General features: G+C 52.6%; 2 protein-coding genes across 4 annotated transcripts in view; both read left to right on the top strand.

The window, feature by feature from the left end:
• LOC105497366 (F-box and leucine rich repeat protein 18) overlaps positions 1-15,026 on the top strand; it is an 84,815-nt gene that overhangs the window by 50,681 nt on the left and 19,108 nt on the right. The window contains exon 5 of one of the 3 annotated variants that reach the window (XM_071095383.1): positions 8,579-13,300. The exons of the other annotated variants lie outside the window; for them this stretch is intronic. Within the exon in view, the coding sequence (XP_070951484.1) occupies positions 8,579-8,585 (7 nt within the window). The 3' untranslated portion in view covers positions 8,586-13,300. Of the gene's footprint in view, positions 1-8,578; positions 13,301-15,026 lie in introns of those variants that run through there. 3 annotated transcript variants of the gene reach the window in all.
• LOC139362502 (zinc finger protein ENSP00000375192-like) lies at positions 919-6,727 on the top strand. The gene is made up of 3 exons (XM_071094067.1): positions 919-1,283; positions 1,858-1,865; positions 1,926-6,727. Exons 1-3 carry the CDS (start codon positions 1,216-1,218, stop codon positions 2,180-2,182), a joined length of 333 nt encoding a protein of 110 aa, XP_070950168.1. The 5' UTR covers positions 919-1,215; the 3' UTR covers positions 2,183-6,727.

Here is a 15,026-nt window from a genome sequence, read left to right on the forward strand (position 1 = left end):
GTAAGAAAGTTGTTTATTTTATTATTATTATTTTTTGAGATGGAGCTTCGTTCTGTCACCCAGGCTGGAGTGCAATGGCACGGTCTCTGCTCACTGCAACCTCCATCTCCCGGGTTCAAGTGATTCTCCTGCCTCAGCCTCCCGAGTAGCTGAGATGACAGGTGCATGCCACCACAACTGGCTAATTTTTGTATTTTTAGTAAGATGGGGTTTCACCATGTTGGCCAGGCTGGTCTCAAACTCCTAACCTCTGGTGATTTGCCCGCCTCGGCCTCCCAAAGTGCTGGGATTACAGGCATGAGCCACTGCACCCGGCCACTGTTAGTTTTTTTTTTTTTTAACATTCAAACAAATGTGACTATATGACTCTATGTTCCATGCTCCCACCCACTTTTTTTTTTTTTTTTAAATCAACCATCTTAGTCTTTTTTTTTTTTTGAGACAAGAGTTTTGCTCTGTCACCCAGGCTGGAGTTCAGTGGTGCCATCTCAGGTCACTGCAACATTCGCCTTCTGGGTTCAAGCAATTCTTCTGCCCCAGCCTGCCAAGTAGCTGGGACTACAGGCACCTGCCACCATGCCCCGCTAATTTTTGTATTCTTATTTTATTTTCGAGATGGAGTCTTGCTCTGTCACCTGGGCTGGAGTCCAGTGGCGTGATCTTGGCTCACTGCAACCTCTGCCTCCTGGGTCCAAGCAATTCTCCTGCCTCAACCTCCTGAATAGCTGGGATTACAGGTGTGCTCCACCAATGTCTGGCTAGTTTTTGTATTTTTAGTAGAGACAGGGTTTCACCGTGTTGGCCAGGCTGGTCTTGAACTCCTGACCTCGTGGTCCGCCCACCTCGGCTTCCCAAAGTGCTCTGATTACAGGCCTGAGCCACTGTGCCTGGCCAGTCATTTAAAAATACATAGTTCAGGCCGGGCATGGTGACTCACACCTGTAATCCCATCACATTGGGAGGCTGAGGCGGGTGGATCATGAGGTCAGGAGTTTGAAACCAGACTGACCAACATGGTGAAACCCCGTCTCTACTGAAAATACAAAAATTAGCTGGGTGTGGTGGCATGTGCCTGTAATCCGAGCTACTCAGGAGGCTGAGGCGGGAGAATCACTTGAACTTGGGAGGCGGAGGTTGCAGTCAGCCAAGATCGTGCCACTGCACTCAAGCCTGGGCGACACAGCAACTCTCTGTCTCAAAAAAAAAAAAAAAAGTATGTGTGTGTATATGTATACACACATATATATACACACACACACATATATACACACACACACATATATGTAGTTCAGGGGCATGACACAGATTTATATTGTTGTGCAATCATCACCATCCATTCCAAAACCTTTTTTTTTTCTGTTTTGAGACAGGGTCTCGCCCTGTCACCCAGGATAGAATACAGTGGCACAATCATGGTTCACTACAGCCTCGACCTCCTGGGGTCAAGCAATCCTCCTGCCTCAGCCTCCTAAGTAGCTGGGACTATAAGCACGTACCACCACGCCCATCTAATTTTAAATATTTTGTGGAGATGAGGTCTTGCTATGTTGCCCAGGCTGATCTGGAGTTCCTGGCCTCAAGTGATCCTCCTGCCTTGACCTCACAAAGCGCTGGAATTATAGGCCTGAGCCACTGCCCCTGGCCCTCATGTACAAATTCTTAGGTGGACATGTTTTCAATTCTCTTGAATATATACTGGAAGTAAAATTGCTAAGTCATACGGCAACATTTTCAGGAAATGCCAACCTGTTCTCCTTAGCAGCTGCACCATTTTACATTCCCACCAGCAATATTTGAGTGTTCCAGTATCTTCATGTCCTTGCCAACACTTGCTATTTTCTATCTGTTTGATTACAGGCATCCTAGTAGGTGTGAGGTGGTATCTCATGATACTTCTGATTTGTATTTCCCTGATGGTTAATAAGATTGGGCTTCTTTGTGTGTGCTTACTGGTCATTTGTTTTGTTTATTTATTTATTTATTTATTTTTTTGAGACTGAGTCTCGCTCTGTCGCCCAGGCTGGAGTGCAGTGGTGCAATCTTGGCTCACTGCAAGCTCCACCTCCCGGGTTCACGCCATTCTCCTGCCTCAGCCTCCTGGGTAGCTGGGACTACAGGCACCCACCACCACGCCTGGCTAATTTTTTGTATTTTTAGTAGAGACAGGGTTTCACCATGTTAACCAGGATGGTCTCGATCTCCTGACCTCGTGATCTGCCCGCCTCAGCCTCCCAAAGTGCTGGGATTACAGGCGTGAGCCACCGCGCCTGGCCTTCACTTTGTTTTTTAATGTTGTATCATTGGTGTCTAATGTTTTTAAACTTTTTTCAATTTTAATTTTTAATTTTTTTTTTTTGAGACAGTCTCGCTCTGTCACCCAGGGTGGAGTCCAGTGGCACAATCTCGGCTCACTGCAACCTCTGCATCCCAGGTTCAAGCGATTCTCCTGCCTCAGCCTCCCAAGTCGCTGGGATTATAGGTGCGCCACCATGCCCGGCTAATTTTCTGTTTTTAGTAGAGATGGCGTTTCACCAAGTTGGCCAGGCTGGTCTTGAACTCCTAACCTCAAGTGATCCATCCACTTAGGCCTCCAAAAGTGCCGGTATTACAGGCATGAGCCACTGTGCCCGGCCAAAGATGATTGTTTTTTTTTTTTCTTTTTTTTTTTTTTTTTTTTGAGACAGAGTCTCGCTCTGTCACCCAGGCCGGAGTGCAGTGACCAGATCTCAGCTCACTACAAGCTCCGCCTCCTGGGTTCAAGCGATTCTCCTGCCTCAGCCTCCCGAGTAGCCAGGACTACAGGCACCCGCCACCGCGCCCGGCTAGTTTTTTGTATTTTTTAGTAGAGACGGGGTTTCACCATGTTAGCCAGGATGGTCTCGATCTCCTGACCTTGTGATCCGCCCGTCTCGGCCTCCCAAAGTGCAGGGATTACAGGCTTGAGCCACCGCGCCCGGCCTAGATGATTGTTTTAGAGTTATGGTTCGCCAGCCAGGAAGGGTGTCCCTGAGATCCCCTCAGTGAGTCTGTAAAGTCAAAATTATTTTATTTTTTTATTTTTTATGTTTTTTGAGACGGAGTCTCGCTCTGTTGCCCAGGCTGGAGTGCAGTGGCCGGATCTCAGCTCACTGCAAGCTCCGCCTCCCGGGTTTACGCCGTTCTCCTGCCTCAGCCTCCCGAGTAGCTGGGACTACAGGCGCCCGCCACCTCGCCCGGCTAGTTTTTTGTATTTTTTTTAGTAGAGACGGTGTTTCACCGTGTTAGCCAGGATGGTCTCGATCTCCTGACCTCGTGATCCGCCCGTCTCGGCCTCCCAAAGTGCTGGGATTACAGGTTTGAGCCACCGGGCCTGGCCATTATTTTCATATTGCTATTAAGATGTCATTTGCGGCTAGGTCCTCAGTAAGAGAACGGAGATTCCTGAGAGCAAGCATTTGAGAACTGCAGGTGAAAATATCGTTTCTCAACCTCATTTGGCTGCAATCCACAGCGAGCTGGCCTGCAATGCCTGACCCAGCCCGGGGCCTCCCTCTGCCGTGGCTTGTGACATAGTGACGGATTCTGTTTTATGTAAAAAGGAAATGCGTGCCAACAGGAGATGAATTCATCTCCCAATGTGCCAGTGGGTACCCATGGTGGGGTAGGTGATGCCTGGCTTCCTGTCCTGGCCTCGGGCAAGTGAATACTTTCGTTTTTTCTCTGTAAAATGAGATAATGATGGAGGGACCCACCTCACGGTGTCCTGTGAGGATTTCGTTTCTTTTGTTTTATCTTTTTTGGAGACCAAGTCTCACTCTGTTGCCCAGGCTGGAATGCAGTGGCGTGATCTTGGCTCACTGCAACCTCCACCTCCTGGGTTCAAGCCATTTCCCTCCTTAGCCTCCTGAGTAGCTGGGATTACAGGTGTGTGCTACCATGCTGGCTAATTTTAGAGACGAGGCTTCACCGTGTTGGCCAGGCTAGTCTCGAACTCGACCTCAGGTGATCTGCCTGCTTCAGTCCCCCGAAGTGCTGGGATTACTGAAGTGAACCACTGTGCCCAGCTAATTTTGTTTCTTAATTTTGTTTCTTTTTTTTTTTTCTTTTGAGACGGAGTCTTGCACTGTCGCCCAGGGTAGAGTGTAGTGGCATAATCTTGGCTCACTGCAACCTCTGCCTCCCAGGTTCAAGTGATTCTCCTGCCTCAGCCTCTCGAGTAGCTGGGACTACAAGCACCCGTTACCATGCCTGGCCAATGTTTGTATTTTTAGTAGAAATGGAGTTTCACTATATTGGCCAGGCTGGTCTCGAACTCATGACCTCAGGTGATCTGCCCACCTTGGCCTCCCGAAGTCCTGGGATTACAGGCATGAGCCACTGCGCCCGGCCAATTTCGTTTCTTTTAGAGACAGAGTCTTGCTCTGTTGCCTAGGCCGGAGTGTAGCGGCATGATCATAGCTCACTGCAGCCTTGACCTCCTGGGTGTAATTAATCCTCCCACTTCAGCCTCCCAAGTAGCTTGGATTATAGGCACTCACCACCACACCTGGTAATTTAAATTTTTTTGTAGGGACGGCGTCTTGCAATTAGGTTGGTGCAAAAGTAAAGGTGGTTCTTGCCATTACTTTTAATGGCAAAAATCACAATTACTTTTGCATCAATCGAGTGTGTTGCCCAGGCTGGTCTGGAACTCCTGGGCTCAAGCAATCCTCTGGCCTCAACCTGCCAAAGTGCTGGGATTACAGGTATAAGCCACCGTGCCTGGCTGGAAGGAAGAAAATGTAACTGATTAAGGAAGTGCCCAGTGCAGTGCCCAGCACATAGTAGGTGCACAATAAATGTGAATTCCTGCCCTTGTTATTCTCTGACGTGTCCCTGAGCTGCTGAGCTGGGCTCAGGTCCGGCTGTGTTTGCAGCCACCCGCCACCCTGGGAATGCAGGACTGGAGCCCTTCTTGGGAGGGTTGGGCACCAGGAGAAAGGCTGGCAGGGACCTAATGCAGAAGGCGATTTATGGCGCAAACACAGCACTTGTGTGTGGAAGGAAAAGATTTTCTTTGAACAAACGAGACTCTCAGCCCTGTTTCCCAGTAGCACGATTACTTCAGAACTGTGCAGCTTTCACAAAACAAAAAATATGGTGAGGGATGAAGGGAGATGAGAACACCCTTGCAGCCAGTGGAACAAATGTTTCTGAACTGCAGAGGGGCGGCAGTTTGCAGACAGCGAGGCAGGGCTTGGGATGGAGGCCTGGGTGCATGTCCCAAGCCTCTGCCATCAGATTAGGATTTAGGCCGGGTGTGGTGGCTCACTCCTGTAATCCCAGGGCTTTGGGAGGCTGAGGTGGACAGATCGCTTGGGGTCAGGGGGTTCAAGACCAGCCTGGCCAACATGGTGAAACCCCGTCTCTACTAAAAATACAAAAATTAGCCAGTGTCATGGCACGCGCTGGTGACCCCAGCTGCTCGGGAGGCTGAGGCATGAGAATCACTTGAACCCAGGAGGCAGAGGTTGCGATGGGCGGAGATTGTCACCCTGGGTGACAGAGCGAGAACCTGTCTCAAAAAATAAAAAAACAAAGTTATGAATTGAGGCATTATTTGAGGGAGTTCGGGAAGGAAGGGGCATGGGAATGACAGACTCATGGTATCCCTGTGTCTTCAGCTGTTGGCCTTTGTGTTTGCAAAGTGTTTCATGATTATATTAAGTTTTACAATGTCTAACAGTTAATAGTAGCCCTATTTCACTGTGTGTCAGGCACTGTCTTTTTTGTGTGTTTGTTTTTTTGGAGACCGAGTCTCACTCGCTCTGTCGCTCAGGCTGAAGTGCGATCCTGGCTCATGGCAACCTCCACCTCCCAGGTTCAAGTGATTCTTCTGCCTCAGCCTCCCAAGTAGGTGGGACTACAGGCATGCACCACTATACTTATTTTTTGTAGAGATGGGGGTCTTACTATGTTGTCCAGGCTGGTCTTGAACTCCTGGCCTCAAGCAGTCCTTCCGCCTCAGCCTCCCAAAGTGTTGAGATTACAACCATGAGCCACTGTGCCTGGCTGAAAGGTTGCCTGTTTCATCAGGTGACTGCTATGCCTTTGTGCCATTTATTTATTTATTTAGAGACAGAGTGTCATTCTGCTGCCCAGGCCGGAGTACGACGGTGTGATCTCAGCTCACTACAGCCTCCGCCTCCCGGGCTCAAGTGATTCTCCCGCCTCAGCCTCCTGAGTAGCTGGGATTACAGGTGCACGCCACCATGCCTGGCTAAGTGTTTTTTTTTTTTTTTTTTTTTGAGATAGAGTCTCACTCTGTCGCCCAGGCTGGAGTGCAGTGGTGTGATCTCGGCTCACTACAAGCTCCACCTCCTGGGTTCACACCATTCTTCTGCCTCTGCCTCCCAAGTAGCTGGGACTACAGGCACACGCCACCACACCCGGCTAATTTTTGTGTTTTTTTTTTTTTTTTAGTAGAAATGGGGTTTCACCTTGTTAGCCAGGACGGTCTCGATCTCCTGACCTCGTGATCTGCCCTCCGCGGCCTCCCAAAGTACTGGGATTACAGGAGTGAGCCACCGTACCTGGCTAAGTTCTTGTATTTTTTTTTTTTTTTTTGAGACGGAGTCTCGCTCTGTAGCCCAGGCTGGAGTGCAGTGGCCGGATCTCAGCTCACTGCAAGCTCCGCCTCCCGGGTTCACGCCATTCTCCGGCCTCAGCCTCCCGAGTAGCTGGGACTACAGGCGCCCGCCACCTCGCCCGGCTATTTTTTTGTATTTCTTAGTAGAGACAGGGTTTCACCGTGTTAGCCAGGATGGTCTCGATCTCCTGACCTCGTGATCCGCCCATCTCGGCCTCCCAAAGTGCTGGGGTTACAGGCTTGAGCCACCGCGCCCGGCCAGTTCTTGTATTTTTAATAGAGATGGGTTTTCACCATGTTAGTCAGGCTGATCTCAAATTCCTGACCTCAGGTGATCCACCCGCCTTGGCCTCCCAAAGTGCTAGGACTGCAGGCATGAGCCACCATGCCTGGCCCCTTGTGCTATTTGTTGATTTTTGACTGTACTGGGGCTGAGCCAAGGCCAGAGCCCTGTGGTCCATCTCTGCAGACCTGTGTCTGGTAAAATCCTACCCCCGGCCTGAGTTCTGGAGTAGGTCACACTTTTGTTTTCTTTTCTTCTCTTTATGTTTTTTTTTTCCTTTCTTTCTTGAGACAGTGTCTTGCTCCGTCATCCAGACTGGAGTGCAATGGCATGATCACGTCTCACTGCAGCCTCGAATTCCTGGCCTCAGGCAGTCCTCCCCCCTCAGCCTCCTTAGTAGCTGTGACTATAGCTAGATACCACCATGCCCAGCTAATTTTGTGTAGTGGTGGTTGGGGGTGGAGGGGTCTCACAATGTTGCCCAGGCTCATCTCAAACTCCTGGGCTCAACCAGTCCTCCCAACTTGGCTTCCCAAAGTGCTGGGGTTACAGCTGTCAGCCACCACAAGCAGCCCACGCTTGCTTTCAAAATGCCCTGCCATGGGCCGGGCACAGTGGCTCATGCCTGTAATCTCAGCACTTTGGGAGGCCGAGGCGGGCAGATCACGAGGTCATGAGATCGAGACCATCATGGCTAACATGGTGAAACCCCGTTTCTACTAAAAATGCAAAAAAAACATTAGCCGGGCGTGGCGGCGGGCGCCTGTAGTCCCAGCTACTTGGGAGGCTGAGGCAGGAGAATGGCGTGAACCCAGGAGGTGGAGCTTGCAGTGAGCTGAGATCTGGCCACTGCACTCCAGCCTGGGCGACTGAGCGAGATTCCGTCTCAAAAAAAAAAAAAAAACAAAAACAGCCCTGCCAACCCAGCAGCCAGCGTTGGCATTTCTGCTCTGTTAAGGTGTTGTTTGCCTCCGGGTTCAAGTGATTCTCGTGCCTCAGCCTCCCAAGTAGCTGGGACTATAGGCATGTGCCACCACGCCCAGCTAATTTGTTTTTTTTGGGGGGGGATGGAGTCTCACTCTGTTATCCAGGCTGGAGTGCAGTGGCACAATCTTGACTCACTGCAACCTCTGCCTCCCGAGTTCAAGCGATTCTCCTGCCTCAGCCTCCTGAGTAGCTGGGATTACAAGTGGACGCCACAATGCCTGGCTAATTTTTGTATTTTTAGTAGAGATGGGGTTTCACCATGTAGGTCAGGCTGGTCTCGAACTCCTGACCTCCTGATCCGTCTGCCTCGGCCTCCCAAAGTGCTGGGATTACAGGCATCAACCACCGCGCCTGGCCAATTTTTGTATTTTTAGTAGAGACGGGGTTTCGCCATGTTGCCCAGGCTGGTCTCGAACTCCTGACCTCAAGCAATCCACTTGCCTCGGCCTCCCAAAATGCTGGGATTACAGGCGTGAGCCACTATGACTGGCCAGAAACCTCTCTATACAGAGCAAGGCCTTGGGGGGTCATTTTATTGGGGGATAGTGTGGACCCCCATCTTGCTGCCAGTTCACTGCTGTGTTGCCCAGAAACAACTGACTGTCCCTTATCAGCTCTGAGACAAACTTCAGCCAAATCCTGAAACGGTTCCACCTGCTTTTCAGTTTGTGGTTTAAGGTTTTGGGGTTTTTTTTTTTTAGGAAGTGAAATGAACAACTCTCCTCTGGAAGAGAAAGATAAGGCTTGAATCCGCAGGAGCGATGTCTGCTGGAAAGAAATATTTTTTAACTTGTGGGCAGTTCTCCAGCTGGGCTGTGTGAGTGAGGAAGCTGGCAGCGCTCTCACTGAGCAAATTGGACGGAGGCTCTGTCGAGGCAGGGGTTCCTTTCCCCGGCGAAGCAGGCTGTGGGCCCAGGCCAGCCAGGCGCAGCGACAGGGATGGCTTGTGCCACAATGTGGCCTGGAGATCTGGTGAACTCGGAGGCCCGGACCCATTCCCCAGGCCAGCCACCTCTTCCCTCCAAAACACCCACTCCTGGCTGATGGGGGCCACTTGGGGCATCACAGGCCTTTGCTATCTAAAAGCTGCATTTCCCGGGCCTTCCGTTGCTTTTAAAAATACAGCTTAACCCTCCCTGACACTGCAGAGTCATTCTCTAGCTTGCTGCCATCTGGAGACTGCTGTGTATGGCTTCCAAGGTGGCCTCAATGCTCCACTGAGTTTCTGCAGGAACTCACTCCCACCGCCTGTAGCAGGATGTGTTTGGTAGCAAATAATAAAAAACCTAGCTCGAAACAACTTCACAATGAAGGGAATTTGGTGTAATGGAAAATGTGCAGTGGTAGTGTAGGCTTCAGGTCAGGATTGATCCAGCAGCTTACTCACATCTCTAAGGACTCAGTTTAGAATAGCTACCAGCAAACTGGACTGTGGGATTCCTTGTTTATTCCTACTACTGAACCAATTGCTCTGACCAGGGGAATGAGAACACCTTGATTTGCTTAGAGTAGTTACCCATTCTGTGGTACCCACACCACACAGCTGCCATGGAATGGGACAGATCTAATTTTATGGTGCCCACAGAGTCCCCCCAATCCCTTTGTAAAATGTAGTATAGCGACTCCTGTGGAACTGACCTGAGCTGAGCTCATCTGAGCTGTCCTCTGACCATCACCCACAAGTCTGTGTGTTCTTAGAGGGGACAGTCCTAGGCCAGGTGCAGTGGCTCACATCTGTAATCCCAGCACTTTGGGAGGCCAAGACAGGTGGATCACTTGAGGTCAGGAGTTCAAGACCAGCCTGGCCAACAAGGTGAATCTCCATCTCTACTAAAAACACAAAAATTAGCTAGGCATGGTGGCATGCACCTGTAATCCCAGCTACTGGGGAGGCTGAGGTGGGAGAATCATTTGAACCAGGGAGATGGAGGTTGAAGTGAGCCGAGATTGCACCACTGCACTCCAACCTGGATGACAGAGTGAGGCTCTGTCTCAGACAAACAAAAAAAGGGGACTGCCCCATTCTGTTCTGAGTCTCAGCACCCGGGGCTGTCCCTTCTCACCTCCCAACCTCCTTCCTCTGTCCTTTGCTCCCAGCCATGCTCGCCTCCTTTCCATGCCTTAAGTGTTCTGTCCTTGGCCTGCCCTAGGGCCTTTGCACAAGCTGTTCCCTCTGCCTGGAGCCCCCACCTTGCTGAGTCTGTTGCTTCTGCTCATTCTTCAGGATTCAGAGAATGTGCCCCTAGGCTTGGCCTCCCCGGGGCCTCCTGGGCCTCGCCTGCCCCCACTTCCCAGGGCTTGTAATTGACTGCGTGAGATGAGGGGTTTATGTGCGAGTGCATCGTGATGAGTCTGAGATCCCCCTTGGTTTGTCCTCCCACTGATTCGAGCTGCCCCCAAGCTTACTGCCTTGGGAAGGGGTGAAGTGGAAACTGAGGGATGGCTGGCTTTGTCTCCTGAGAGCCCAAGGCGGCCGACTGGTGCGGGGGGAGCACGGTCCCGAGAGAGCAGATGCCGTGGGCCTAAGGGACCAGGGATGGGAGCAGGCAGCGGGTTCCTGGGCAGAGCCGAGCCTTGGGGAGGACAGCATTGGGGGCTGGGCTGCTTTTAGGTCCCATGATGAGGTTGGGTGGAAGCAGGAGTTGCCAGTTTCAGTGGGGTGACCGGGCCGGTGCAGAACGGAGGTTGGGTTGTTCAGGAAGCAGATGCTGAGAAGGACTGCGGAAGGCAAAGGGGTTCTTCGGGGGTTGAGGGAGGAGTGACACTGGGGAAGGAGCACAGAGGGAACGAAATGTGGCAGGGAGCTGTTAGACTTCGATGCTGGAGCCAGCACGGCCCATGAGAGAGTCCCGCGTGGGGCAGAGATGGCCAGGTCTCGCCTGGGCATTGGCTGGGGCCACGTGGAGAAGAGTGTGACCTTGCTGAAGGACCAGACTCTCTCCTGATGCCATGGAAGTGGTGTTTGTGTGTGTGTGTGTGTGTGTGTGTGTGTGCATGTGTAGTGGGTGGGGGGAAGGCACCATCTAGGGACACCCAGGAAGTTCTGCTTCCCACTTCCCTGAATTCACAGCCTGGGTTTGAGGCCCACCCTGTGGGGACGTGGATGGTCAGCAATCCTTGAGGATCTTATCAGGACGGACTTGGCACCATGGGAATGCAAACCCCAGAATAGAAGCCCATTCCCACCGAGGGGATGGCAGTGTCCTGTGGGGAACCAGGGAGGACAGGAGCGGCTGGGCTTGTGGAATTGCTTCTGATGCCAGTGAAGCCAGTGGCCAGCAAGGAGACTAAGGCAGTGCTCCTACGAGAGTGCTCCCTGATGCTCCTCCTCACATATGCTCCCTGAGAGTACTCCCTGGAGTACTCCCCAGAGGGTGCTCCCCAAGTATGTGCCCTGAGAATGTTCAAGTATGTGCCCTGAGAATGTTCAAGTATGTGCCCTGAGTGCTCCTTGAGAGTGCTCCCCAAGCATGTGCTCAGTACTCCCTGAAAGTGCTCCCAATGCTGCTCCCCTGATGTTTCCCCCCGAGAGTGCTCCCCAGATATGCTCCCAAGGAGTACTCCTTGGAGTGCTCCCCCGAGAGTGCTCCCCAGATAGTCTCCCTGAGAGTGCTCTCAAGATAATCCCCCAGAGTCCTCCCCAGTAGTGCCCAGGGTTGGTCCCTGAGCAAGAGGACAGGGAGCCAGCCTCGAGTTTGCTGACGAGGCTAACCTCACAGCAAACTCCTAAAGTGATGGCATGGAAGGTGGCCCTTGGACTGCCATGGTGACTGGGATCACTCTTACAGCACCGCCCTCCAGGCTCTGGTTTCCCCGACTGTAGGGGCGAGGGCGGCATCGATAAGCAGACTCTACCCTTTAGGATTCGAGAGACAGAAAATCCCAAACAACAGCGGCTTAGCCAAGCAGAGCGTCCTCTCACTGACAGCTCGGGTGGCCATCTGGGCTGATGGGCAGTGGGGGAGGCGTCTTATGCCTTGGGGGCACCTCCTCCTCCGTGAGTCCTCACTTTGCAACCTGAGTGCTGATGGGGCCCTGCAGGCCCTGCAGGGTGGCCCTGCCCTCGGCCCCCAGGCTCTGTTGCTCCCTCGATGTGTGCCCTGGGGTAAGTTCCTGAACCTCTCTGAGCCTCACTCAGGGCCCCATCTGGAAAATGAGGTTCTTTCTTTTCACTCATTGAGGAATTCATTTCTTTCCTCCTGCTTCTCAGAAATCAGTCTGGATGGGAAACAGGCATCAAACATACTAATCTAGTGGCCTCTGGAGTGGATGCACAAGATCATTTACTTACGTGAGAAAAAAATAAATAACACTTTCATTTTAAGTTATTCTTTTCTATAAAGTAAGAATGAAACAGCCGAGGCAGGAGGATCACTTGTGGCCAGGAGTTCAAGACCAGCCAGGGCAACACAGTGGCCATCTCTACAATAATCAGAAATTAAAAAAAAAATTAGCCGGATGTGGCCGGGCGCCGTGGCTCACGTCAGTAATCCCAGCACTTTGGGAAGCCGATGCAGGCAGATCACGAGATCAGGAGTTCGAGACCAGCCTGGCCAACACGGTGAAATCCCCTCTTTAATAGTAATACAAAAATTAGCCAGGTGTGGTGGCGGGCGCCTGTAATCCCAGCTACTCAGGAGGCTGAGGCAGGAGAATCGCTTGAGCCTGGAAGGCAGAGGTTGCAATGAGCTGAGATCATGCCACTGCACTCCAGCCTGGGCGAAAGAGCAAAACTCTGTCTCCAAAAAAAAAAAAAAAGCTGGGTGTAGTGGTGCATGCCTGCCATCCCAGCTACTTGGGAGGTTGAGGCAGAAGGATCGCTTGAGCCCAGGAAGTGGAGGCTGCAGTGAGTCATGATTGTGTCACTGTTCTCCAGCCTGGGTGACAAAGCAACACCCTCCAAACAAACAAAAACTTTGCAGGCCAGTAGCAGTGGCTCACGCCTGTAATCCCAGCACTTTGGGAGGCTGAGGCAGGAGGACCACTTCGGCTCGAGTTCAAGACTAGCCTGGGCAACACAGTGAGACCCTCTCTGTAAAAAACAAACAAACAAACTTTGCTAACATTGAATGTACAGATTTGCCTGGCTTGTGCTGGTGGGGGTCTGGAGCAATCGCATGTATCTGAGGTCCTGGATGTATGGCTCTGTGCCAGCTGCCCCTGTCCTGAGGCCTCAGTTTCCCCCTCCTCCTCTGGGAGGAGACACAGAACAGGCCATGAGGTGATTGGAACTGTGCCCGGCAGGCTGCCGCTGAGTCATAGCTGTCTCTGTCCCACGGGAGAGGAGGATCCTCCCAGGGGAGGAGGGCCAGCCCGAGGTGCTCTGCTCACCCTTTGACTTCGTGTTTGGGACACTCGGAGGCTGGCGTGCGGCCGAATAAGTGGATCTATAGATTAACAAAACTAATCCTAATGAGATGGGTGTATGGCTTAAGCAGATTCTTGCTTAAAAAAAAAAAAAAAAACCCTCCTCCCAGGCAAACCCACAAAATCCATCTCAGATTAGAGAGGAACGGTGCAAGCCTCTTGCTCCTTGGGACCTGAGGAGACAGTGGGGGCGATGGTGACGTCATCACAGTGCCGGCTTGTTGCTATTGGCTGGATGGCCAAGAAGTACCACCCAGTGACCTCCAGCAAGAGGGGGCCCAAATCCATGACATCATCCAGAAGATCCTTTCACAAAGGGATTTGTCCCCAGAGCCCTTCACAGTCACTGCTGGGAGGAAAAGAGGGGTTTAGAGATGTTTCTTGGCTCGGCACGGTGCTTCACGCCTGTAATCCCAGCACTTAGAGAGCCCAATGCTGGAGGATCACTGGAGCCTAGGAGTTCAAGACCAGCCTGGGCAACATGGCAAGATTGTCTCTGTATAAAAGAAAATTTTAAAAATAAAGAGAGAGAGATGGAGAGACAGAGACAGACAAATAGGCAGAGACAGAGGCAGATGGAGACAGAGATAGCAAGACAGAGACAGAGATCGAGCAGACTGAGACACAGATAGACAAACAGGACAAAGACAGATGGAACTGGCAGATTAACCGGGCGGGGAGAGGAAGCGGGAGGGCTGGGAAGCTGAGCCTGGCGGGCAGGACCTGGCGGCTGACCAGGCCTGGGGCCTCCCCGGGCCGATGCATGGCCACTATTTCCACGGCGTGGCCAGACTGGCCCAAGCTCCTGATGTTCCAGCCTCTCTGGGCGGGGCGGGGCAGGGCTGGGCACTCAGTATGCCCACTGCGTGGGGACAGGGTGGATCTGCGCCTTGGAGGGGATGAGAGGGGGCAGGTTCCAGCCCTCTTTCCCCCATGGGGTCAGCTGAGGTTTGGGGATTTCTGGGACATTCCGGGTGCGAGTGCAGCAGCTGCCACCAGACTGCAGGGTGTGGGGCCAGGGACAGGCATGGACCAGGCCCCCAGGAGCGGCTGGGCTCTGAGCTGTCCCCAGGGTGTGGTGGGCATCAGAGGAAGGGCTGGTCACCCCCTCAGCCCCTGCAGTGTGGCCAGGCATTGCCAAGCTGTGGGGTCAAGTGTGCCCACCTGCTCCAGTGCAGACGGGGAGACTGAGGCCCTGAGAGGTGGCAGCCAACCCAGGACCACAGGCCACCTGGGGCAGGTGGGAGGACCAAGGCTGGCCCCTCCACACAATCCCCCTCCAGGTGACTCAACATCCATGACCAGCCCCCGTTACTCAGAGGAGCCACTTGGGGGTCTCCAGGGAGGTCCCTTAAGCCCTCTCCTTTTGTGCATTGTGTCCCTGGCCATGCCGCGCTGGGTACATGGGCTCAGGTCGTGCCCCAGGACTGCCTCTGGGCAAAGTGGTGGCCCAGCCGCTCCCTGCAGACCCTGGGAGGAGGGGAGAGTGGGGATGGGGAGGATCTTCCTGGGGTGGGACTGGGGCCTGGAGTGGGAGGGCCAAGAGGATCAGGTCAGCAGACACCTCCCAGGTCGGCCCTGGGCTCAGCCCTGGACACACGGGGATCCTGAAATCATGGCAGCACTACGGAGGAGCCCTGGCTGGGATGGGATAGTCCCCAGGCCATGACAGTGTGAGGAACACAGAGCAGGGTTTGGGGAGGTCACAGCCAGCAGAATGTTCTGGACGGCTTGGCTGAATCAGTGTTAGCAAGACTGAGGAAGCTGCGAACAGCCTTCTGG

Source organism: Macaca nemestrina, chromosome 4 (assembly GCF_043159975.1).
Source record: "Macaca nemestrina isolate mMacNem1 chromosome 4, mMacNem.hap1, whole genome shotgun sequence".
Classification (NCBI taxonomy): domain Eukaryota; kingdom Metazoa; phylum Chordata; class Mammalia; order Primates; family Cercopithecidae; genus Macaca; species Macaca nemestrina.

Bases quoted from the DNA above. Each gene is read 5' to 3' on its own strand.
- LOC139362502 (XM_071094067.1), top strand. From the start codon at position 1,216: ATGTGTGTGTATATGTATACACACATATATATACACACACACACATAT.